Source organism: Talpa europaea (genome assembly GCF_964194135.1).
Source record: "Talpa europaea genome assembly, chromosome: 9".
In the NCBI taxonomy this organism is placed as follows: Eukaryota; Metazoa; Chordata; class Mammalia; order Eulipotyphla; family Talpidae; genus Talpa; species Talpa europaea.
Genome location: NC_140076.1, coordinates 95,004,741 through 95,029,845, shown reverse-complemented (window position 1 = coordinate 95,029,845; position 25,105 = coordinate 95,004,741). Strand labels below are relative to the sequence as shown.

The 25,105-nt window shown below is 43.8% G+C and overlaps 1 protein-coding gene across 3 annotated transcripts in view; it reads left to right on the top strand.

Moving 5' to 3' along the window:
- Nucleotides 1-11,946: 11,946 nt before the first annotated feature.
- Nucleotides 11,947-25,105, top strand: part of EVI5 (ecotropic viral integration site 5) — a gene marked incomplete at both ends in the record, with an annotated part of 175,135 nt that continues 161,976 nt past the window's right edge. Inside the window, one exon of one of the 3 annotated variants that reach the window (XM_084243965.1) lies at nucleotides 11,947-11,988. In XM_084243965.1, the coding sequence (XP_084100091.1) occupies nucleotides 11,953-11,988 (36 nt within the window). Of the gene's footprint in view, nucleotides 11,989-19,443; nucleotides 19,489-25,105 lie in introns of those variants that run through there. The other 2 variants (XM_084243964.1, XM_084243961.1) reach the window with 2 other exon arrangements.

The window sequence follows — 25,105 nt, the reverse complement described above, 5'->3', positions numbered from 1 at the left end:
TGCACCACCAGGGAGGTCCTTGATTTGCTCTTTATTTGAGCACCTTCTATTGTGCACCTTTTCTACATCAGCTCATGTCTTGTTGAAATCAGATCTAACTTTTAATATAATGAATACCTCTGAAACTAGGGGCTGGAACTTGAAGATAAACAAGAAAGTATGGTTGGTTCTACTCAGACATAAACCTGTATTCTTCAAGAAGTGATTTAACAAGTAATTTTTCCCTCTCACCTAAAAGAATTTCCATTTCTCAAATGTTCTGTACTAAAACACAGTGACCATTTCAAATGCCAATAGCAGCACAAACCCAAAACCTTTCTGACATTCACATACAATTGCCTTTTGTTCTGAGGATACCGCACAAGAAAAGTGAATAGCATTTCCCTGGGGCCTGGAAGGTGTTGATTACGAGGGCAGATGCATAGGATTTCTGGTCAGAGCTGAATGCCAAGTCCAAAATCGACAGAGGCAGACATAATCATGCATTCACTAATAATTTTTTTATGTGCTTTTGTGATACAGGGTTTTATAAAGTGCAGGATCAGATCAATAGTCCCCAACAAGGGCCCCTTTTGCCTGTGTCAAAGGGAGCTACATCGTAGAAACTTCACACCCACCAAAAACCACAGGACCTAAAATGTCTGAGCCCCTACCTATTGCTCACTGGGCTCATCTCAGCAACTTAGACCTGACTTGGGGAGTGACCTATAGGGAAAAGAAGGTGTGAGCAGCAGACAGCAGGGCATTTTGGGACCCACAAACCAAATGGGTTCTGCCATCCATTGCATAAAGACAAAATATACTCTTAGTGCATAAGAACTTCAATAAAAAAAGATTATCTCCTTGTGGGTAAATGCCCAGCCAAACTGGGTTGGCCCAAAACAGGGCCACTGCTCGAGTCTAAAGCACCTTCTGATTGGAACCATGGGAAAGGGGCAGAAGAGGCCAGGCTAATCTGGAAGGAAAGAGCAAAATCAAAGTAAAGTAAAGATAAAGGCTGCCATCGTCAACCTCCCATTGGGTGTCTCACCCACATCTCTTCCAAGTGTTTCCTTCTGTTATAGGACAGGGAGAGGGGCAGCCCAAAACCCCGCAAACCTGCCTATTCTAAATGGGTTCTGCCATCCGCCGCATCAACACAAAACATAGGAGACTTTAATGAAAAGGAACTTTAATAAAACTAGGAAACAATACAGGTAAGGCAAAGAATCTAGTTTCTAAATCAAGCACCCAAAGTTACCCATCCCCTCGTGGGCAAAAGTCCATCCAAATGGGATTGGCCCAGAGCAAGGCCCCAAGGCCTGCCACAAGTCCAAAGCATCCTCCAGTGGGGACCCACAGAAAAGGGTCACAAACAACCAGAAAAGCCCGGAAGGAAAAGAGCAAAATCAACATCAAGATAAAAGCTGCCATTGTCACCTCCCCATGGGTCTCACCCACATCTGTGTCACCCAGTCTGCAACCAAAAGACAAGCGCAGTTTCTTCACGTGTCTCTAGGCTCCATGTGCCTCCTCCAGGTCTCCTGGCTCCATCCTGCTTCCTACCTCAGTCTCTTCAGCTTCTCCTCTTCCTGCTCAGCTCCACCCTCCCTTGGGTGGGGCAGGGAACCTCCCCCTTTCCTGGGGACCACCCTGTTGCACTTCCATGTCCCCAGGTCCAAGACAGAGAAGCAAGCACAACCTCTTCTTCACTTATCTCTCTGCTCCACGTTCCTCCCCCAAGTGGTCTCTTCCCAGCCCTTTGTAGCTTCCCCTCCTGACTCAGCTCCACCCTTCATTAGGTGGGGCAGGGAACTTGGAATCGCCCCTTTCTATGCAGATAACACTGTTACACAGGGGGCTCCCGGAGTCTCAAAACTTAGGAACAGCAAACCTGCCAAAATGGAACTATTTGCCAGAACCTATGTTAAGCATTTATTATGTTACTTCATTTAATCTCAAAACTACCTGAGTAAATAGCATTATTATCTTCATTTTACAGATGAAGAAATGAATGTCATAGCCTTCACAGTAGAGCACAGGTGGCAATATCAGTGTAAATGAGGATCTGAGCCTGACTTGAAACTGCTAAGAGGAAACTCACACTGGGAAAATTCATAAGTGTGTATATATTTGACTTTAGAACATACAACCCATGATATTTTTGTTTGACTAAAAGGTCAACACTCCTTGGTTTAAGCTAACTACAATTAACTTTAGTTGCAAATTAAGGTGAAACTGAAGCTAGAAAACTTGTTTTACTCATCGGATGAAACTGGAACTGTTATAGAGCAACCCCGATATTAAACGGGTTCCTGGCTGTGGGTCCTCACCCGCGCGCTTTAAAGGGACTTATGAATACTCTACTACAGACACACACAAAAGGGTTAATAAAAGGTTTATTTACAAGAGAAAAAGAAATAAGGAAAATGTACAACTCAGGGAGAAAATAGGGAAATAAAGTCTTTAATGCGTCCTACCCGATCCGACGACCTGGAAACCCAAAGTCACTCTCTGAGCTGGCCGGAAGCTGCGAGCTGGCAGAGAGCCAAAAATGGGGGATCCTCAAAGCCCACGTGTCTGCCTTTTGTATCCACCTGGCTGCTTAACCCCACCCTCAGGTCCCAGCCACCTTCCCTTTGGTGGTGATGGGATTTGGAGTTCCCAGTGTCTTTGGCTTTGACCTGGGGTGGGGGTGGAGTCCACAAAGCCTATATGGAATTTGCTTTGGGACATCCTTTTCCCCCTAACAGAACCATTATATACTTCCAGAAATAAAGACTGATCATCACGGGCAGCTCTCCTCCTAAGACTGCCCATCTGTGTCTATGCAGGTACCTTTCTTTTTTCCTTCTCCTTTTCCTAATAAACCTATCCTTAAAAAAAAAAAAAAAAAAAAAAACTAATCAGTATGAACTCTATAAAGGATAGAGTCTTGTTCTTTAGATATAGCCCATCTTATTACAAATAGGAGGGAAGGGGGTCTCCCTGGTGGCTTAGGGGTTAAGTCTCAGCACTATAACCACAATGGCCTGAGTTGCTTCCCCTGTTTGTTTAATAATCCCCATTATTGTTGTTTCCTGAGCCTGAGTGGTCTTGCAATTGTGTGCAATCTGGAAGATGTGGGGTTAACACCCTATAGAAACCAACTTAACATTTCACATCCAGCTGGCTTTTTAAAGTGCGTTTAAAAAGACAGTTCAGTGCCTCCCTGGTGGTGCAAGGGGTTAAGACACAACTTATGAAGCTAGACACAGCCACTGCAGCATGAGTTTGATCCCCGGCCAGGGAGCTACCCACATGGTGCAGCAGACCTCTCCTGTCTGGCCTGCTACTCCCCTCAGCAGTATAGTTCAGTTGATCTGCCTGTTCTGCTCCCCACTCTATCTCTGATGAATCCTCTCACCCCCCTACCTCTTGCCTACACTCCAGTTCTTCTATGTATATATAGATAAATAAATCTTTTAAAAAATAAAAAAAATAAGAGGGAAAGGTCTTGAGCCTTCAAGAAGGCAGTTCTGGGACAAATCTGAGAAGTACAGCACCACTTTATCAGAAGGTGAGTTAATATATGAAAATCAAAATATTTACATGATCCATTAATATTTAAATGGTTTCCTGGAGACTAGATTTACAGTAAGTAATTATAAAAGAGTTAGAAAAGTCAAGAACTTGCTAAACTTTAGAGGTAAGTGTTGCTTCAAGGGCATTTAGCTATCATTCTTGCCTAAAAGAATCTTTTATTGACAAGATTGAGGGGCTATAAAATAAGGGGATGGAAGTTACTGGCTAGGAACGTAATTCCTACCTACGAGTTAAAATTAAGTGCCTATATTTTTCCTGATATCATCAAAAGTGACTATAATCTTATTTTGCAAGTTCTTCAAGGCTGAAAATATAAGATTAGTGACAAATTCTATAAATTTTTGAGATTCTACTTATCAAATGACACTAGTAATATCTGTCTCCCTCTTCCATTGTTTTGAGTATGAAGGGCCCAATACACACACACACATATGAGAGCCCACCATGTTTTGGGAAGAAGCAACATACATTTTGTAATTTATTCTCCCCTTAGCATATGACAATAAAGCCAATTTCTGGATTCTCACTGTCTTCTGGGTCAACTTTTTCAAGGAAATATTGCAAACAAAAAAGGTGCAATTATATCTGTTACATACAACTTCAAAGTGATGGTCATAATGCTCTGAGTCATTCTTGCATTTGTGTGCGCTCAGCCTCTTGGAGAGTCTGCGCTTAAAGGCACCCTGCCTTCAGTGGCACTTGGTACTGACATGGCCATTATGTTGGAATATAGAGTGACTCTGGAAGCTCTAATGTAGGAAGCAGGACAAGTACGTAAAATGTTCTTGGAATAGACCAAATAACGCCAAAATGTTTGTTTTTGATTGAGAAATATATATATATATATATATATACATACATACACACACATATGTATATATATTTAGAAGGGAAGCTTTATTGCAGGTGAAAGTACACACTCAAGAGTGAGTGTGGGGCCTCCCCGGTGGCGCAGCGGTTGAGCACTGGGTTGTGAAGCTGACCACAGCCTCTGCGGCGCCGGTTCGATCCCCAGCTGCTCCCTGGCCACCGGAGGAGGGTCCCACGTGGCGTGCAGACCTCTCCTGCCGCCCGCTGCTCCCCTCAGCAGTGTACTTCGGTCCTTCTGCCTGCTCTGCTCCCCGCTCTGGCTCTGGTGAATTCTCTCACCCTCCCGTGCTTCTGACTGTACCCAGTGCTTGTACAAATAAATAAATAAATAATCTTTAAAAAAAAAAGTGATTGTGGACAGATTTAGAGAATCGCTAGATGTTTCTCTTTTGATTACGTTTTTTATGTGATAAGAATATTAGCTATTTTCTCCTGGGTTTGGTATAGCTGGCAATGCCTCTGTGCACCAGAAGGGGGAGTGCTGTAAGAAAAAAAAAATAGCTCCATTTCAAAAGGCAGGAGTACAAGAACAAATGACTGACTGCTCTCTAGTCTAGTGTACTTGAGCAAGGATGCAGCCACTGAGTACTGTCCAAAAATTGGGAAGGGGGGAGAATTCAGGTGAAAGGCTGGGAGAAACTTGTCCAGATTTCTGTTTCGGGCGTCCCTGGTGGCGCAGGTGGTTGAAGCTGTCCGCAACCTGTGCAGCGTGGGTTCGATCCCAGCCGGCCGGCGAGACTCCCACATGGCGTGGCAGACCTCTCCTGTCTCGCCCGCTGCTCTCCTCAGCAATGTATTTCTTCAGTCTGCCTGTTCTGTTCCCCGCTCTCTCTCTGGTGAATCCTCTCACCCTCCCATACATCTGGCCTGTACCCCGGTTCTTGTATAAAAATAAACAAATCTTTAAAAAAAAGATTTCTGTTTCCAATAAGAGAGACAGGAGCAAATCTGTTTGAACTTGTGAGTTCTAACAACATTAAAGTGTTGTTATCCTAAAACCAGGAAGTAAGCACAGAACTTGATGGACTTTAAACCGATCATATTTATATACATTTCTAATTTTGGCCATAAAACGTAGGACACCCTATATGTTTGGCAGAAACCAACACAAGAGTTTTAGAAAACCCAGTAGAGACAGTGGAAAGAGGGAAGTAAGAAAGATTTTAAGAAAGACAGGATTCTTTCAACAGCTCACTAAACCCAGTTATACTTTCCACAGGAAGTAGGAGTCCCTCACTGAGCTTGCAACCCAAAAAGGCTGCACAAAATTGGGCCTGCCCCATCTGGAGAACTTTCACTTCACTATTTCTAAGAATCTTTTTCCAAACAACTTGAGTTGTTTGCTTAACCACACCCGTTCCTCTATGACTATCTGGATTCACTGGGAGGAACTATCAAGAGGTGCCTCTCTTCTCTGCTTCACACTATGGTCTTGCCTTTGGAAAAAGCACGCAAAGGCCCCTGACGTGGTGTCTCTCTGAGCTGTTTGTGTGGGTGTGGCCCATGGCTCATGAAGAGCTGTTTATCACATTGTCAGGCACTGCCTTCATGTTGCTGCCTGCATTGTTGCTTGGTCCAGTGTCCAGTCCTGTTCACCCAGGCCTTCAGACTGGCTGTGGGCTGCTGTGGCATCATGTCAGTGACCCCCACATGTGAGCCCCTCCTGCTGCCACTATGAATTTGATCCTGACCCACCGCTTGTTGGCTGTTTCGCGATTCAGGCCCTCGTTGGAAGGATGGTGCTACCTTGAATGAGTGGGACATCTGAGCACTGGACACTATGTAAGGTGAGATAACCAGACAGTTGTGGACTTGGACTTAGTAACTCTTTGATTCCCCTGTTTGTATAGTAAACCCCATTATTGTTGTTTTCCTGAGCCTGAGTGGTCTTGCAATTGTGTGCAATCTGGAAGATGGGTGGTTAACACTCTAAAGAAACCACCTTAATATTTCACATCCAGCTGGGTTTTTATAGTGAGTTAAAAAAGACAGTTCAGTGTCTCCCTGGTGGCACAAGGGGTTAAGACACAACTTATGAAGCTAGCCGCTGCCATTGCAGCATGAGTTCAATCCCGGGTCAGGGAGCTACCCACATGGTGCAGCAGACCTCTCCTGACTCGCCTGCTGCTCTCCTCAGCAGTGTATTTCAGTCAATCCATCTATTCTATTCCCCACTCTGTCTCTGGTGAACCCTCTCACCCCCCACACACACACCTCTGGCCTGTACCCCACCCAGTTCTTGTATGCGTAAATAAATAAATATTAAAAAAAAAAAAAGACAGTTCATCAGTGAGCTGACCCTCACTGCTTCCAGGAGATTGTAATGTCCAGCCCTGGGAGCTCCTATTGCCTCATGCTCCTCCCACTGTGCTGAGTCTGCTCTTCAGATAGCACTGGTTTCCCCCATGTCTCCAGACATGTCCTTGGGCTGGAAAATTAACTCAGAGCAGACAGGCCATAAACAATATGTGTGTGCAGATTTGCTGCTCTACCATGGTTAATGTCTTACCCAATCTCCTCTCCCTCCCTAGCCCCTATCAAAAGGACACACTCAGGAGTGAGTCTGGGCAGATTCAGAGGAGAATCCACCTTGGGTCTTAAGGCTGCTGATATAAACAATTGTTTAGTTTGAGGAGCTCACAGATAGGATCCTGAATATGTTTTGACAACTTTGCTTAATCAAAGGGGCAGGAGTTTACAGGTGGGGGAGATAATGAGATTCGGCTCATTTGTTTAACAAAAAACGAGGAGACCCTACTCTCCTCTTAGATAAGATAGGAGAAGTTTTTTTAATTAATTTTTTAAATGTTTTACATCGTTGTTCATTTTTAAACAATATTTGCTTCCCCCCCGCCCCCTCAGGTGTTGTCCCCATAGAGTTTCCTTCACCAATGCACCTCCACACCTTCACCTCAGTCCCCTGTGCTCCTCCCTCCCTCCCTCTGATCCCTCTCCCGCCTCCTCCCCTGCAGGATGTCTCTGGTTTATAATTGTCTGTTTTTTCTTTGTTGTATTTTGTTATTATTTTTTTACACTGATGTCTTATTTGATGACCCTATATTCCTGCTATAAGTGAAACCATGCGATGTTTTTCTTTTTCCTTCTGGCTTATTTCACGGAGCATAATTCCTTTTAGTTCCATCCACGTTGCTGCGAATGGCATGAGTTTATCTTTTTTGAATGCTGAGTAATATTCCATGGTGTATATGTACCACATCTTCTTGATCCAGTCATCTATTTTTGGGCATTTGGGTTGTTTCCAGGTTTTACCTATTGTAAATAGTGCTGCAATAAACATAGGTGTACAGGTGTTCTTTTGAATCAGTGTGTTTGTGTCCTTTGGGTAGATCCCTAGGAGTGGAATTGCTGGGTCATATGGTAGCACCATTTTTAGTAGACTGAGGAACCTGCAGACAGCTTTCCATAGTGGCTGGACCAGTTTGCACTCCCACCAACAATGTAGGAGAGTTCCTTTTTCCCCACATCCTCGCCAACATTTGTTGTTGCTTATTTTTTTGCTATGTACCGTTCTTAAGATAGGAGAAGTTTTATAACTAGTGGCATCTCTGTGTGAAATAAACTCATAGGGTTTGAGTCACTTTGTTCTGAAAAGTGCACAGCAGTTTTTTTTCTTTCTTTTTTTTTTTCCCCCCAGAAATGCTAGATGGGGGAGTGGAAGCAGGTCGCAGCTATTGTGCTAAATTCCTGCTCTACCTCAACGGCACTGCAATAGGCCTGTTTCATATTCCCTATGTTATATAGCCAGTACCACTATAGTTCCTTTCATCGCCCCAACCAGAACTTCTGTACCCATTTAGCATAAACTTATCTTCTCCCCGGGGTCCCAGTAAACTATTTTACTTTCTATCTTTATGAATATGACAATTCCAGATATCTCACACAAGTGGAATCATACAATATTTGTTCTGTTGTGTCTGGCTTATCTCACTTAGAGTATTTTCAAGGTTCGTGCTTGTATCAGAACTTCATTCCCTTTTATGATTGAATAATACTCCAATATGTGGATATACAAAATTTTGTTTATCCATTCGTTTGTTGATAGGCACTTGATTTGTTCTCCCCTTTAGGCTATTGTAAATAATTCTTCTATGAACATTGGTTTATCTGTTTGAGTTCCTGTTTTGAATTCCTTAAAATAAATAGCTTGGAGTGGAATTGCAGTGTCATATGGTAATTGTATGTTTAACTATATTTATTTTTTAAGAGTTGTTTTATTTGTTTATGCATACAAGAACTGGGGTGGAGGCCAGAGATGCAGGGGGTAAGAGGATTCTCCTGAGACAATGTGGGTAGCAGAACAGGCAGATCTGTTGAAATATACTGCTGAGGGCAGCAGTGGGCGAGATAGGAGAGTCTGCTTTAACATGTAGGTAGCTCCCTGGCTGGGGATCAAACTCATGCTGCAGTGGCCGGTGATAGCTGGATAGCACTGATACTTAACCACTGGGCCACTAGGGAGGTCCTGTTTAACTATATGTAAATGTATGTTTGTTTTTTAAGATTTTTATTTATTTATTTAGTGTAGAAGAACTGGCACGTAAGCCAAATGTACGGGGGTGAGAGGATTCACCAGGGACATAGTGGAGAGCAGAACAGGTGGATCTACTGAAATACACTGCTGAAGGGAGCAAGGGGCGAGACTGGACAGGTCTGCTGCACCATATGTGGATTAGTTCCCTGGAGGGGGGGTGGGGAGATCAAACTCAGGTCTTCATGGTGCTGAGACTTAACCCCTTAGTCACAAGGGGGGCCCCTAAGTATATGTTTTTAAGGAGCCACCAATTGTTTTCCATAGTGTCTTCATCAGTTCATATTTCTACCACAAATATACAAGAGTTCCAATTTCTCTACAATCTTACCAACATTTGCAGTTTTTTCTTTTCATAATTCCCTGTGTACATGGTGTAAAGTGGTATTTTATTGTAGTTTTGATTTGCATTTCTCAATGAGTCATAATATTATGCACCCTTTCATGTGCTTCTTGTTTATTGTCTCTGGAGAAATGCCTCTTCAAATCCACCCATTTTTTGGGGGGGGCCTCCCTGGTGGCACAGGGGTTAAATACAGCGCTATCAAGCTATCGCCAGCCACTGCAGCACGAGTTCGATCTCCAGCTGGCCAGGGAGCAACCCACATAGTACAGCAGACCACTCTTGTCTCGCCTGCTGCTCCCCTCAGCAGTGTATTTCAGTTGATCTGCCTGTTCTGTTCCCCACTCTGTCTCTGGTGAGTCCTCTCAGCCCCCACATCTCTGGCCTGTACCCCAGCTCTTGTATGCATAAATAAGTAAATCTTCAAAAGAAGAAAAAGAACTGGGGTGTACACCAGAGGTGTAGCAGGTGAGAGGATCTCCAGAGACAGAGTGGGGAGCAGAACAGGCGAATCTACTGAAATACACTGCTGAGAGGAGCAGCAGGCGAGACAGGAGAGGTCTGCTGCAATGTGTTGATTAGCTCCCGGCCTGGGGATCGAAGTCAGGCCATCATGGTGATAACCCTGAGACTTAACCCCAAGGCCACCAGGGAGGTCTTATTTGATCTATTTTCAATTAATTTTTGCATATGGTATAAGTGTCCAATTTTATTCTGTTGCTTGAATAGTCAATTCTCCTACTATATTTTTTACTTATAATACATATTTGGTTATTGTCTATTTTCTCCCACAAGAATTCAACCTCCATCATGGCATGTTTTATGTCTGTTCTTGTCACTGATAATTTATATTAAGTATCTATTGCTATTTTTGCTATCTGTGGTCACAGTTCACCACAAAATTTAGTGCCTTAAAACAATGATGAGATGGTAAAGTGTCTTTACTTTTTCAGCTGTGGTTTGGAAAATCTTGGGGCAGGACTATCCCAGGCCTGCCTCTTTTAACCAATCAGTGTGGTGATGGTGGCAGTGGGGGCAAATACTGTGATTTGGGTTAGCTTCAGTTAGTGTCCTACACCTATTAATGGAAGATGAAAGGAGGTGAGGACAGATAAATATTGTATAACTACCTTGGCCAGGTGGGATACTCCTTTTCTGTATATTCCCACAACAAGACACCCCCAAATTATAGCACATTTTATAGAACATCTGTTTCATCCCATGTCTGTCTTCTATGCCAGACTATCATTCATACACTAGAGTACTATACTGTACAGGTACTATATTGTGACTCTAGACAACAGGCTTTGTAGTCAAGAGAGACTATGCTTCCATTTTTTGCTTTTCCTTTTTCTATCCTTGTAATTTTGATCAACCATAACCTCTTCACCATTTAAATGGGCCTGATAATGGTTGCCTCATGCAGAAGTATATAATGCTATTGTTAACATGCTGTAGGAGCTGAAAATGCTAGCTTTTGTCTCTCTTCTTAGGAAGGTTCCTAATGTAATTGTATGTCCATGATGTTTATGAATGAATGAATGAATGCAGCATTCCTAGTGATTTGCTTAGTGTTCATTTATAAGTGAGGATAACAATAGGGTTACAGTGAAGATGAAATAAAATGATACCAGTTCATAGTAAATACTCTAAAAAATAATTGTCATAACTAGAGAGGCAATCTTTTAAAATTATTATATCAGATATCTTTCAAGAGAATGGAAGAAGTGGTATGCTTTCTTTAGATACCTCCTACCAGGTATGCCACTTATTTTTGTGTTTTATAGTAAACACTACATAGCTCCTAATAACACAAACACAATAGTCACTAATAGAATGCAATAACCTACAGTTTTTCAAAACCACAGCTACAGAGAAAATAAGTAAACTAAAAGGGAAGTCCTTCCTAATTATAATTTTGTCGTGTTAAATTCCAAGAGTTGCGGAGCCTTCCTGGTGGCACAAGGGGTGAAGACCCAACCTATGAAGCTATCGGCAGCCACTGCAGCACAATTTCGATCCCAGGCCGGAGAGCTACCCACATGGTACAGCAGATGTCTCCTGTATCACCCGCTGCTCCCCTCAGCAGTGTATTTCAGTAGAACCGCCTGTTCTGTTTCCCACTCTGTCTCTGGTGAATCTTCTCACCCCACTCCCCCACACCGCTGGCCTGTACCCCAGTTCTTGTATGCATAAATAAATAAATAAATAAATCTTTAAAAAAAAATTCCAAGAGTTGAAATGACCTAATATATATAAAAGCTACTAGCCAATGCCTCAGAGTCAGCTCTCCAAGTTACTGTACAGCTGTCCTTCTGAGATAAACCCAAGTCATTGAAGGAAGGAAAAAGGAAGAAAAAGAAAGGAGGTGAGGAGGAAGGAATGAAGGTGGAAAAAACCCCAAGTCAGTTAGCATTCATAATACCAAAAAGCTTTTGTAACTGTGTGCTACCAGCTTCCCCTGAATTTACCACCTAAGAAATGTATAGAGTGGAACTAAAAGAGTGCCAAATGGGTGGATCCTTGTGGGACTGTTGTTGTAAACACTCCCTATGAGTCAGCTATAAATTCAGTTTAAATCCCCAGGCTCTTCTCTGCTTCTCTGCTTATCATAGTTACCACCAAAATGACTGCTATCTTTTTAAACCCTGATGGGAAACAATAAATGTCTAAAAATGACATTTGATTTTATATGAAAAATTATTAAAAATGTAATTGCTGCTGCAGGAATATTTTGTCATGGAGTTGGCATTTGTCTACTTTGCTTGATCTTCAACACACGAACAGCTTATTAACACTTCTTCAGTTTTATTTTAAGAATGCTGTCTCATTGTATTGAGGCCATTCAAGTGATGAACAAGTTTATGAAGTGTTAATTTTTATTCCACACCTATAAGAAAGGTATTTTAGTAATTTGACTTTTTGTAATTCGATACCATTTCTCTTCTTGCTGTAATTGACTTGCTGGTTATCTTTTTGGAAAGTACATCCTCAGAGGAAAACTGGTGTGTTTGTATGAGCTTTTGCATTTTTATGTGGAGAAGAACATGAGCTGAGGAAAATGACTCGTCATCCTAGTATTTGTTCACAAGTTCTGTTTGGGGGCAGTGTTGATGGTTATGTGGCTTTCAGTGATGACTTCAGCAGTTCTGTTTCCCAGTCATATTTAGCAGCACAGGTCTTAATAAAAACTACACTAATTTTACTGAAAAGTGACACCTTCCTAATGTAGTTTCTTTATCTTTTTTTGGTAGAGGTGGGACAGAGTGCTAATGAACTTTAGCTAAAGTTTGTACTTTACTGTTATTAGACCTTTTTCACATGCAATAACACATCTTGCAACACATCTGTTGTTGGCAATTCCTATCCTTATTTCCTTGCTGAAGAAACAGAGACTTACAGAGGTTACACGTCAGACAATTAGTGGTGATAGTTTTTTTAATTAGATAGATAGATAATTTTTTTAATTCAGGCTTTTTAAAAATATATTTTTTTTATTTTTGCATGTTGGTCCTTGGTGGCTTTAGATATTTGCAATAGTCATTTTTTTTCTTTTTTAATTTTTGAGTGAAGAATTGGGGTATAGGCCAGAGATGCAAGGGGTGAGAGGATTTACCAGAGATAGGGGAGAGCAGAACAGCCAGATTTTCTGAAATATATTGCTAAGGGGAGCAGCGAGCGAGCGAGACAAGAGAGGTCTGCTCTGTCATGTCCACATATGGGTTAGCTCCCTGGTCAAGGATCAAACTCAGGCTGTAATGGTGACAGCATGGAGACTTAAGCCCTAGGCCACCAGGGGGCCCGCCAATAGCTATCATTTGTTGAATATTTAGTGTGTGCCTTACATGTATCATTTCGTTTAATTGTCATTTCAATCCTTAAGTAGATGTTATTATCTCTAGTTTATGGATGAGTTTAGAGCTCATAGAGTACCCATAGTCTACCACCAAAGTCCTTTGTGCTTCCTCCCCAGTTTGTTCTCGTCCTCCCTCCTCCCCCTGCTTTTTTTTTAACATCAGTGTCTTGAAAACAATGGAGTGTGGTGGAGGTATAGTGGTCAGGCCAAAGCCATTCTTATATCTCAATACATGGAGAGTGGAAAGCAAAGAACCAAGTGAAATAGCTATCACTATTTCATAAAGAGTCTTCATTTTTTCAAGGCAAAAAATTTTGAGCATTAGTTGGAGTTGCACTGGAGTGTTAGTTCTCCTTTTAAAAGAACAGTACTGGCAAGAGAAATTTCTGGAAATGGAAATGTTCTATATCTGTGCTGTCCAAGATAATAGCCAGTAGCTACATGTGGCTGTTATTGAGCACTTGAAATGTTAGAATGTGACCTAGAAACTGAAATTTAAAAAAAAAAAAATTATTTAGGGCCTCCCTGGCAGCACAAGGGTTTAAGGCCCAACCTATGAAGTAGTCTGCAGCCACTGAAGCACAAGTTTGATCCCCGACCAGGGAGCTACCCACAAGGTGTAGCAGACCTCTCCTGACTTGCCCGCTGCTCTCCTCAGCAGTGTATTTCAGTCAATCTGCCTGTTCTGTTCCCCACTCTGTCTCTGGTGAATCCTCTCACCTCCCACGCCTCTGGCCTGTACCCCAGTTCTTGTATGCATAAATAAATATTCAAAATATTTATGTACCATCAGGGAGGCCCCAGAATCTGAAATTTTTAACTCATTTAAATTTAAGTATAAATAGTCACATATAGCTGGTGTCTGTGGTGTTGGACAGAGTAATCCTAGAACGAAGCTGCACTGGCCTAGTTCTCTAAGGACACCCCACATGCTAACTACCCAGAGTGAGAGAGGGAGTTTGTTCACCAGTGGGTTTGACTCCACTAGTGAGTCATCCTCTGTACTGTGGGTAATTTTTGCCTGTCAGGAGAATGCCTCCTTTGGCTTTTTTTTCTGTGAGCAATGAGGCTCACCTGGCAGATTTATAAAACACCTCTGGCAGTTAAGAGCACCACTGTTCTGAGATTTAACTCTTTCTTTTTTCTCTCTCTCTTTTTAAAAGATTTTATTTATTTATACAAGATCTGGGCGTATAGGCCAGCAGCGCGGGAGAGTGAGAAGACTCACCAGAGACAGAGCGGGAGCAGAACAGGCAGGCAGACAGAAGGAGCAGTGCTGAGGGGAGCAGTGGGTGAGACAGGAGAGGTCTGCCGCGCCATGTGGGTATCTCCCTAGCCATCCCAGGAATCAAACCCACACTGCAGGATTTCTGGACAGCTTCACCCACGCAGAGGCTGGGGACAGCTTCACAGTGCTATGCTTAACCAACCCACTGCACTGTCACCAGGGAGGCCCTGACTTAACCCTTTCTTGCCAGGTGTCAGGGAGTAGAGTTCACATCCACTTTTTGCTTCCTTCCCCAAGAATGACACAAACCAATGCTAAGGGTATTCGAAGATAGAAAACCCTGAATTACCAGCTGAATTTACTTAAAATTAAACAAGAGAAGGGTGCTACTGCCCACTGCACCCATACTTTATCATCTACTCTAATATGAGGTCTTAGAATGTTAAGAGCAGAGAGGCAGACAGTTGGACTGAGTAGTGTTGGTGTGGAATTCACACAGTGGAATTTCACTTACGCAAGTGCTCAAGCACTCGTGAGAGATTGGATTTAGCTATTTCTCTGGTTAGATTTTGCTATTTCAGTGAAAATTGAAGTATAAGTTTTTCCATCAAGTAAGTTGATATGTTCAGGGTGAGTGAAGGAAAGGGGTAAACCAGGAGTGGTGCTGGAGGGTCAGAGCTAGTGGTACCAGCTTCTGTCTTCAGGCCTATGAGCTCATTTGAGATAATACATCCCAGACATTAGTGCAGCAGTGCTGATGATTTTGATTATTTTTTAAAGAGATTTATTTTATATATTTACACATACAAGAAATGGGGTGTAGGCCAGATGTGTGAGGGTGTGGGGGCAGGGATGAGAGGACTCACCAGAGTCAGAGTGGGGAGCAGAACAGGCAGATCTACTGAAATACACTGCTGAGGGGAGCAGCAAGCGAGGCAGGAGAAGTCTGCTGCGCCATGTGGGTCAGCTCCCTGGCCAGGAATTGAACTCAAGCCAAAATGGCTGGCAATAGCTTGATAGTACTGAGACTTTAACCCCTGTGCCACCATGGAGGGCCTTAACTGTACATTTTTTGACAAAATGAAAACACATGTGTAAATCACACCTCTATCACAATACTGAATATTTTTATCACCAATATCACCCAGAAAGTTCTCTCATGTCAATCCTGACTAAAGCAACCAGTAATGATTTTTTTAGTTTTGCCTTTTCTAGAATTTCAAATAAATAGAACCATGCAGTATGCACTCGTGTTATTTACTTATTTTCAAATAGGTAATACACTCACATAGTTTGAAATAAATAGGTACAAAGGGCATGCAGTCAAAAGTTTTCTTCTCACGCCTCCCTTCTCCCCACCATAATTCAATCTTTCTCCCTTGAAGCAACCAATGTGATTACTTTTATTGGGCCCATCCTGAAGCTATCATTAATCCAGAGGGTTATGTAAGGTGCTTTGAGAACTAAGTTTTAAAGGTTACCCAAAGATTCTTGTGACAGCCCAGCTAAAACAATATAAAATCCATTTTAAGACTCTGATTCCAAATGTCAAATGTGACATTTTGCCTTTCTATGACTTAGGTAACCTTTAAGACACAAGTAGTTTAAGTTCTAACATTCTGTGATTCTCATTTGTTGATTAAATAAATATGTATTGAACACATGTGGAAAACAGCTATGAACCAAAGAAAACCAAGCTTCTGATTTTATGGATATAATTGTCCAGTGGGAGAAACAAAATTCATAAAAAATACCACACAATTTCAGTTTCAGTGCAATGTGATAGGCAGGGACGAAGAAGCGAGGGGTCAGAAGCTGCTTGTATTGTAACAGGGTGGTCCCCAGGAAAGGGGGAGGTTCCCTGCCCCACCCAAGGGAGGGTAGAGCTGAGCAGGAAGAGGAGAAGCTGCAGAAGAGACTGAGGAAGGAAGCGGGATGGAGCCAGGAGACCTGGAGGAGGCACATGGAGCCTAGAGACACGTGAAGAAACTGCGCTTGTCTTTTGGTCGTGGACTGGGTGACACAGATGTGGGTGAGACCCATGGGGAGGTGGCAATGGCAGCTTTTATCTTGATGTTGATTTTGCTCTTTTCCTTCCGGGCTTTTCTGGTTGTTTCTGACCCTTTTCTGTGGGTCCCCACTGGAAGATGCTTTAGACTTGTGGCAGGCTTTGGGGCTTTGCTCTGGGCCAATCCCATTTGGATGGACTTTTACCCACGAGGGGACGGGTAACTTTGGGTGCTTCATTTAGAAACTAGACTCTTTGCCTTACCTGTATTGTTTCCTAGTTTTATTAAAGTTCCTTCCCATTAAAGTCTCATATGTTTTGAGTTGTTGCGGCGGATGGCAGAACCCATTTAGAATAGGCAGGTTTGCGGGGTTTGGGCTGCCCCTCTCCCTGTCCTATAACAGTAAGAGCTAGATGCTAGAGATGAGGTCAGAATGATGAGGTTTGGAAAAACCTTCCAGGTACAGAGAAAGCATAAGCAAATGATCAGTGCAAGGAGGACTGGAAGAGGTCAATATGACTGGAACAGAAATAGCAAGATGGAATGTGATCGGAGCAGTAAGAAGAGGTGGAGAGGTGGGTAAAGTATCTGACTGAAATGCGGAGGCTCAAGAGAGTCCAAAACCCAAGCACCAAGGGTCATAAGGCTATGCCTATACCTATTATATAGCCTGTGCAATAGGTATAGCCTGCCAAAGGACAGTGCCCAATAGAAGACAGGTCACTGCCTATGGGTTCTCACCTGTGGGCATAATTGCAAGATGCCTGGGGCTCAAGGAACAGCAACAATGAGGTTTATTTTACAAATAGAGGAAACAAAGCTTGCTGAAGCTCAGGCACTGCCCTTTAACTAGCTATAGCACCTTATTGTATAGATACAGCTATAGCCCAATAACCAGTGGCTGTTTAGACCCTATTTCAGTCTTCAGCTATTTAGCTCTGTTTCATGACCATGCAGGACTTGGTTAGTTAAGGGGTTTTGTCTAAGAGAATGGGAAGCTATTGAAGTGGTTTTTACTGGGAGGAGGCAGGGTTTCCTGGCCTTTTGTGTGGTGAGGAGAGGGGCTATATAGCATATAGGTAAACCAATTAAAAGACAAATTAGTAGTAACTCCCTTCCCAAAGGTGGTTTGGAATAGGCTAATGATGGAGGAATATAAGAAGAGAGATTCAGGGAAATTTGGGAAGGTAAAAACAATAGGATTTGCTTGTAGATGAATGTAGGAGGGAAAGATATATTATCAAAGATGTCTCTTCGACTTCTTATACAAGAGGGATTCACTAGCAATGAAATTCATTGAAAGTGACTTAAAAATGGCTTGACTTGAACTTATGCAACTTTGTCTCATTAAAAATTTCAAAGTTTAAAAGGTTTCAGCTGGGTGAAGCGGCAGGTTTCTACTTCCTATTTTTGGGGGTATTTCCTCATCTTGTTAGTATTTTTAAAAATGTTTTTCCTTTCCTGCAATGATTATTACAGTGGAACCCCTTTTGGAGATTATAAATTTCAATTAGAAAATAACCAAGGCTATCTAATTTCTAGGCAAATCATTCTCAAGTTTTTGTGCTGGTAATTACTATCATTTACCCCGCTTTTCAATGGATACCGAGGGTAATTTATATTGCCCTTATTATTTTTCCTGGGATTAGAACGGAATTAGAAGGTTGTTTCTGTCCCAGACGAAGTATTTTCTTTCTAAGAATTCCTTCGTTGATATTGGACGGCCGCCCGGCTGGTCCTCATGTATCTGTGCCCTGTTCTTCCTCCTGCCGGACAGCACAAGCTGCTGGTAGCTTCGCAATTCAAGTACCATTCACACATTGATTATTGTTTTTGAGAGTGACCCAGGCGACCTCTGGGAGTTCCGGCGGCCTCCCGAAGCCTGCGCGTCCAGGCGGCGGCGGGGGGCCGGGGAGACCGGCGCGTGGGCCCCGCGACGCCCGCAGCCATCGCGCCCAGGCCCTGGCCCGCCTCGGGCTCGGGAGGGGCGCGCCTCGCGCTGCTCGGCCCTGCAAAGGGCGGGTCAAGCGGCTGGGGAGGCCGGCACTTCTCAGGGCCGCGGCCTGGTACTTTAAAAGGGAGGCGGGGTGTGTGTGGGGGGGATGGTGAGGGGAAGGGGTGTGGGGAGCGGGGTTTCCCCGCCCCCGTCCTCCGCGGCCCAATCCAGGCGTTCCTCCTGCCCTCGGCCGCCCGCCCGCCCGCCCGCCCGCCCGGCCCTAACCTGCTCGAGCCCATTATGCGGTAGAGGCGGCCCCGGGCTCTTTAAGGCTTTGCCGCGCTTGCGCCCTGGGCTTCCCTGACGCGGCCGGGCCGGACCCCGGAGGACCCGCGGGCGGACGGGCGAGGGGCCGGGCGGTGGCTGAGGCGCCGCGGCCTCGGAGGGGCTCGCGGGGTCCGAGGCGCCCTGAGTTCCCGAGCCCGCGCGGCGCTCGGCCGAGGCGGGGCGCGCGGCCGGCGGGACCCGGAGCGGGGCCGAGGCGCGGGGACGCGGCGGCCGGCCGCGGCTGGATGGGAAGTTCATGTTGACGCCGGAGTCCACCCAACGTTTCCACGGTGAGGGGCGGCGCGCCAGGCCGCGGGCTCGGCCTCCGGCGGGCGCACTGCGGGGCCGCGGCGCGGCGGGGGGGGGCGTCCGCCAAACTTGCGGGCGCGCGGGCGGGCGCGCCCGGCCTCGCCGGGGCCTGTTTCCTGTGGCCGCGGCGGCCCAGGACCCTCGGCTTGCGGCGCTGGGGAGGAAACTCGCCGCCGGGTTTTCCTGGGGAGCTCCGGGGAGCCTGGTGCGCCCCTGTAGAGCCTTCACCCCAGCCCTCCAGGCCACAAGTTCGTGCCTCTGTGTCACCCGATGCGGAGAGAAACCGCTCGCGCCCCTGACGGGCCAGGTTGGCGTGTGGACCTGACCGCGGGGACTCCGTGCAAAACCGTGTCTCTAGGCAGGTGACGGGCGAGCCAGGTGACGGGCGAGCCAGGTGAGCGTGGTGACTCCCGAGGATGCTCTTGGGAGCGGTGCAGCCTTCACTGAATCACCTTATGACTAGCGGGGCAAGCCTCAAATTAACCACAGAATTTCCGGTATGTTGGATTGTGGTGCTGATGTTTGCTTTAAGGGTTGCTGTGATTTCTTTATATCTCTTTTTAGCGTCTTAGATCAGCTCAGTTGGCATGCTTTCACCGAAGAGTTAACCAAAACTTTACGAGTGGTTCCTGCGCTTTCCTACTATCTATTGCAGCTAGAGGTGATTTCCAAAAGCAGCAGCCTTTTCTTGTCAAGATATCTTTTCTTTGGGTTACAGTGTTGAGTAGTAAACTTTCTTTGCTGGAAAAAAAGGAAAAAAAAAAAAGAAATATAATGCTACCGAAGAGCAAGAAAAAATATCTGTTGGAGATTTTGTTTTGAGATGAAAGGTTATTCGTTTTTTTTTTTTTTAAAAGCATGTATTATTTATTTATTTGTTTGTTTATACATTCACTGGGTACAGTCAGAAGCGCGGGAGGGTGAGAGAATTCACCAGAGCCAAAGCGGGGAGCAGAGCAGGCAGAGGGACCGAAGTACACTGCTGAGGGGAGCAGCGGGCGGCAGGAGAGGTCTGCGCGCCATGTGGGACCCTCCTCTGGTGGCCGGAGAGCAGCCGGGGATCGAACCAGCGCTGCAGAGGCCGCGGGCAGCTTCGCAACCCAGCGCTCAACCGCTGCGCCACCGGGGAGGCCCTATTCGTTTGTTTTTTAAAATTAGTAAGCTTTCTTCAGTTTATTAGAAGCTCTGTTTCTATTCGAACATGCTAGCCTTAAGAGCTCAGAACTTTGTGTCAAAGAAGTTGTGGACAGCTTATTGAAGTATAATGTACAGAAACGGTGCACAACACTAAGTGTGTAGGTTAAGGATTTTTACCATGTATTCCACCACAAATCAAGAAATAAAACATTATTGAGTTGGGGTTTATACCTGAGAGTGGAGTTGTTGGTTTGTGAGGTATGTGAATGACGAAACTTTAATATTAGATACTGTTGACACTTTTCCCGCCATGTCTGTACCAGTTAGCGTCGAATGATATTCCAGTTACCCCATATTCCTGTTGATGCTTTTTAAAATCTGTTTTTTAAAATCGCTGCTATTCTGGTAGAGGTGTAGTAATGTATCATTGTGGTTTTATTTTACATTTTCCTGATGATTGTGGTTGGGTGTCTTTTATTGGCCATTTATATGTACTCTTTCATGAATTGCCTGTCAAGTCTAATTTTTTAAAAATGGATTTGTAATTCTTTTTTTATAATTAAACAATTTTTTTAAAGATTTATTTATTTATGCATACAAGAGCTGGGGTACAGGCCAGAGGTGTGGGGGGGTGAGAGGATTCCCCAGAGACAGAATGGGGAGCAGAACAGGCAGACTGACTGAAACACACTGCTGGGGGGAGCAGCGGGAGAGACAGGAGAGGTCTGCTGCGCCATGTGGGTAGCTCCCTGGCCGGCTGGGGATCGAACTGATGCTGCCGAGGCTGTGGACAGCTTCATAGTGCGGTGCTTAACCCCTTGCGCCACCAGGGAGGCCCTGAATTTGTAATTCTTCATTCTGAAAGTGATTCCTTTGAGTCATAAAACTTACTTTACTCTATAGCTCGCCTTTTCACTCAATGTGTGTGTTTGTTTTTTTAAAAAGACATTTATTTATGCATACCAGGACTGGGGTGTAAGCCAGAGGTGCAGGGGAGGGGGTGAGACAGAATGGGGAGCAGAGCAGGTGGATTTACTGAAATACACTGCTGAGGGGAGCAGCAGGCAAGACAGAAGTCTGCTGAGCCATGTGGGTGAGCTCACTGGCTGGCCAGGATCATACTCATGCTGTAGTGGCCTGATAGCACTGTGTCTTTCACCAGGCCCTCACTCAATGTGCTTTTGATAATGGAACTTCTTAATTTTAATGATACACACTTCATACTTCCTTTACGATTAATGCTTTCTATTTAAGAAATCTCACCTTAGCTTAAGAATATGAAGATGTTCCCCGTGTTACCTTATAGAAATTTTTTTTTTTTTTTGCATTTAAGATGTACAATTCACTGTAAATTCCAAGTGGATTATGGGTCAAGATTCTGTTTTTATTATATGAATATCTGTTTGTATCAATAAATTCCAGCACTATTTATTGGCATTGCTGTCTTCATCCTTTTGTACTGTGTGGCACTTTTTCATAAATCAGGTAACTATAGAAATGTATATCTGTTTCTGGACAGTAGTCTGTTTCATTGGTCTGTTTTGTTATACTTGCACCAACATATTCATTTATGTAACTTTATAGTAAGTCTTGACACATGGTAGTATAAGGCTTCCAACTTTGCTCTCTAAGATTATCTGGACTTCTTGGCTTTTAGTATTTCCATGTGAACTTCAGAATCTGTTTGTCAAATAGTATACATTTTGAAAATCGGAATTAAATCTATATCCGACTTACCAGCATGATAGATTTCCATTTACTTAGGCCTTTTAACATTTTTCTCAGTTTTGTAGTTTTCTCTGTGGAAGTCTTGCACATCTCTTGTTATACTTAGATGTTTGTTTTTTTTTGATTTTACTGTAAATGATGTTTTAAAATATTTGTGGTCAGTATCTGGTAAAACAGCAGGTTTTTTTTGAGGGGGTAGTGGGTACTCTGGGATTATTTAAGAATAAATTCCAGACATCATTTATCAATAAATTCTAAGTCTTTTTTGTTGTTGTTGTTAAAGATTTATTTTTATACAAGAACTGGGGTACAGGCCAGATGTGCGGGAGGGTGAGAGGATTCACCGGAGACCGAGTGGGTAACAGAACAGCCAGACTGACCGAAACACACTGATGAGGGGAACAGTGGGCGAGACAGGAGAGGTCTGCCGCGCCATGTGGGTGTCTCTGTGGCTGGCTGGGATGGAACCCATGCTGTAGCGGCTGCGGACAGCTTCACAGCGCTTGCTCAACTGCCTGCGCCACCAGGGAGGCCAAATTCTAAGTCTTCTAATCTTCATTCAGCACCTAATCTAAGTGACATATTGAATGTTCTAGTTTTCCAACTAAATTTTAGATTTTTTGGTTTGTTTTTTGTGCAGTATCAGTTGAAGATTTATGGGGTGTTAAGTATATGTCTAGTCACTGTGTTTGACACTGGGAATTAAAAGCTAACTAAGAAGCTGCCCTGGTCCTTAAGGAGCTTCAAGTCTAGGAGGTGGTAGTAGAAATTCAAGAAAAGACCTTTATCTTCACATAAGAAGTGCTTTTGCGGGCCTCCCCTGGTGGCGCAGTGGTTGAGCACTGGCTTGTTAGGCTGCCCTACAGCCTCTGCAGCGCCAGTTCGATCCCCAGCCACCGGCAAGGGCCCCACCAAAAAAAAAAAAAAAGAAGTGCTTTTGCAAAAATTGCCTTGGCAGCATACAAAAGGGTTTTTTAAATCAAACTGGGGGTGTTTGTGTGTCTGTGTTTTGTTCTCAGTGTTTTGAGAGCCTGGGCAAAGCAAGTGGATTGTAGGTGGGGGCTGCTGTTCACCATACACACTTCTGCTTAATCCCTGGGTTTTTTATATTGAGCCTCCCTCCTCTCTTCTCGTCTGGAGTCTCTCCAGCTTATTGTTTATGGAGAATAAATTTATGAGAGGATGTGAATGGTGGAGAAGGGAAACTGGAGGGTCTATATATGAACTTTATAAAAACTTTATATAGACTAAATCACTAACCTGCTCCTCAATCCCATACACCCCCCCCCCTCCAACCCTTTGTGTACTTGGAGACTGTGAGGCAGATCAACTTCTTAACCATATTCTTTCTGCAGATTTTGGCTTTGGCTTTCTCTCCTCAGTTACTTATTCCTTCTCTTTTCATGTTTCATGGATTCCTTATCTTCCCTTATCTGTTTGAGAATGTTAAAGATAAAGGTTTCTTTCCCTTGCATAGTTTCCTCAAGTTACTGTTTCTGTTTGGTTTAGTCTCAATAGTAGAAACCCTCCCAGAGGGTGTCTGGTAATCCTTGGTTGTTTGCTCATGACTGAGAGTGGGTGACTGACTTTCCTGAGCATGTAGGTGGGGCAAATTGACTGACAGTTTTACTGTATAATCTGAGTCCGAAACAGTGGTTTTTAACTTTGGCCGACCATTAGAATTGGGGAACTTGAAAAGCACAGACACTTGCTACTGCTAGACCAGATACATCTGAACCTCTGTGGGTAGGACTCAAGTAGCAATATTTTTAAAACATTGGGTGTAATTGTGTACAGTAAAATATGCAAGATAATAAGTGATTTTTGCCATGTAACTAATGTGAAGACTTAGAAAATTCCTTCAGACCTCTTTCTTCTGTATTTCCTACTCTGCCCAGAGGCAGTCACCATACTGATTTCTTTTTTTTTTAAAGATGTATTTATTTATGCATACAAGAACTTGAATATAGACCAGAGGTGCAGGGGCTGAGAGAGCTCACCAGAGACAGAGTGGGGAACAGAACAGGCAGAGTGACTGAAATACACTGCTGAGGGGAGCAGCAGGTGAGACAGCAGAGGTCTGCTGCGCCTTGTAGGTTGTTCCCTGGCCGACCAGGGAGTCTGCAGGCTGCAGATAGCTTCACAGTGTTGTGCTTAACCCCTTACCATCACCAGGGAGGCCCACCATTCTGATTTCTATCTTCACAGATTAGCATGGGTATTTTGTAACGTTGTCCAGGTAATTCCATGTGTGATCAGAATTGAAACCATGGATTTAGGTGGATCCTTTGGGGCTGTTTCTAGTGTCTGTCTTTTCTCTGGGTCAGGTTAGATTTCCCAGAGTATCTTCTATTTTCTGCTTGGAGGGCACACAGTTCTGGTTGTCAGTGGGTTGGGGACTCAGGAGAAGAGGGCTCGGTAATGAACTGTACACTTAGTATATAATATAGAGTCACATAATTTTCCTCTTTTTAAAGAGAAACTAAAGACATCTTCTACCCTCTTGAGAATAAATGACCAATCTGCTGCTGCCCTCAGGGCGGGCCACTCAGCAGCCTGGAGGAAGATGGGGTTGAGGGTTAAATAGCTTTTACCTGATCCTTTCCTATTTTGGCCTGTCCTTCCCCACTTTTGTTCTGGCAATTTCCAAGCCTTTGTAGGATTCTGTAGCATGCAAACTACCGTTAGTTGTCAGTAGTGCTGGTTGGTTTATAACTCGGCAGTCTGACTAAATGACCACTCATCTCTCTTCTCTCCAGATTAAATGATCTTGTTGCTGTTGACTCCTTCTCTTCCACCTGTATTTATGGTTTATGTCCTAAAACCATAAACAGAACAAAACAAAAACAATAGCAACAATTTCTTTATCTTTGTTTCGTAGAGTTTTGGAAAGAGGTAAAATTAGATAGATGTGTTCAATTTGAGGTTTTTTTTTTTTTTTTAACATTTTAAAGGACAGGTTTATTAGGAAAAGGAGAAAGAAAAAGAGAGGCACCTGCATAGTCGCAGGTGGGCAGGAGAGTTGCTGCTGCTGCTGCTGCTTTGCAAAAGGAAAAAAGATTTGCACAATTTGCTGTGTTAACCTGAATGTCCAACCGCTTTTCAAAAATGTATTATCATTGTCTTTACCTGTATCTCCTCCTTGCGGGTTATAGCTTTTAAATTTCTTTACTGTGTCAGTAAAATAGAATGTCAGGAGGGAAAGTATCCAAATATTGGCTCAAACTATCATTCTCTAGAAGTCCCAAG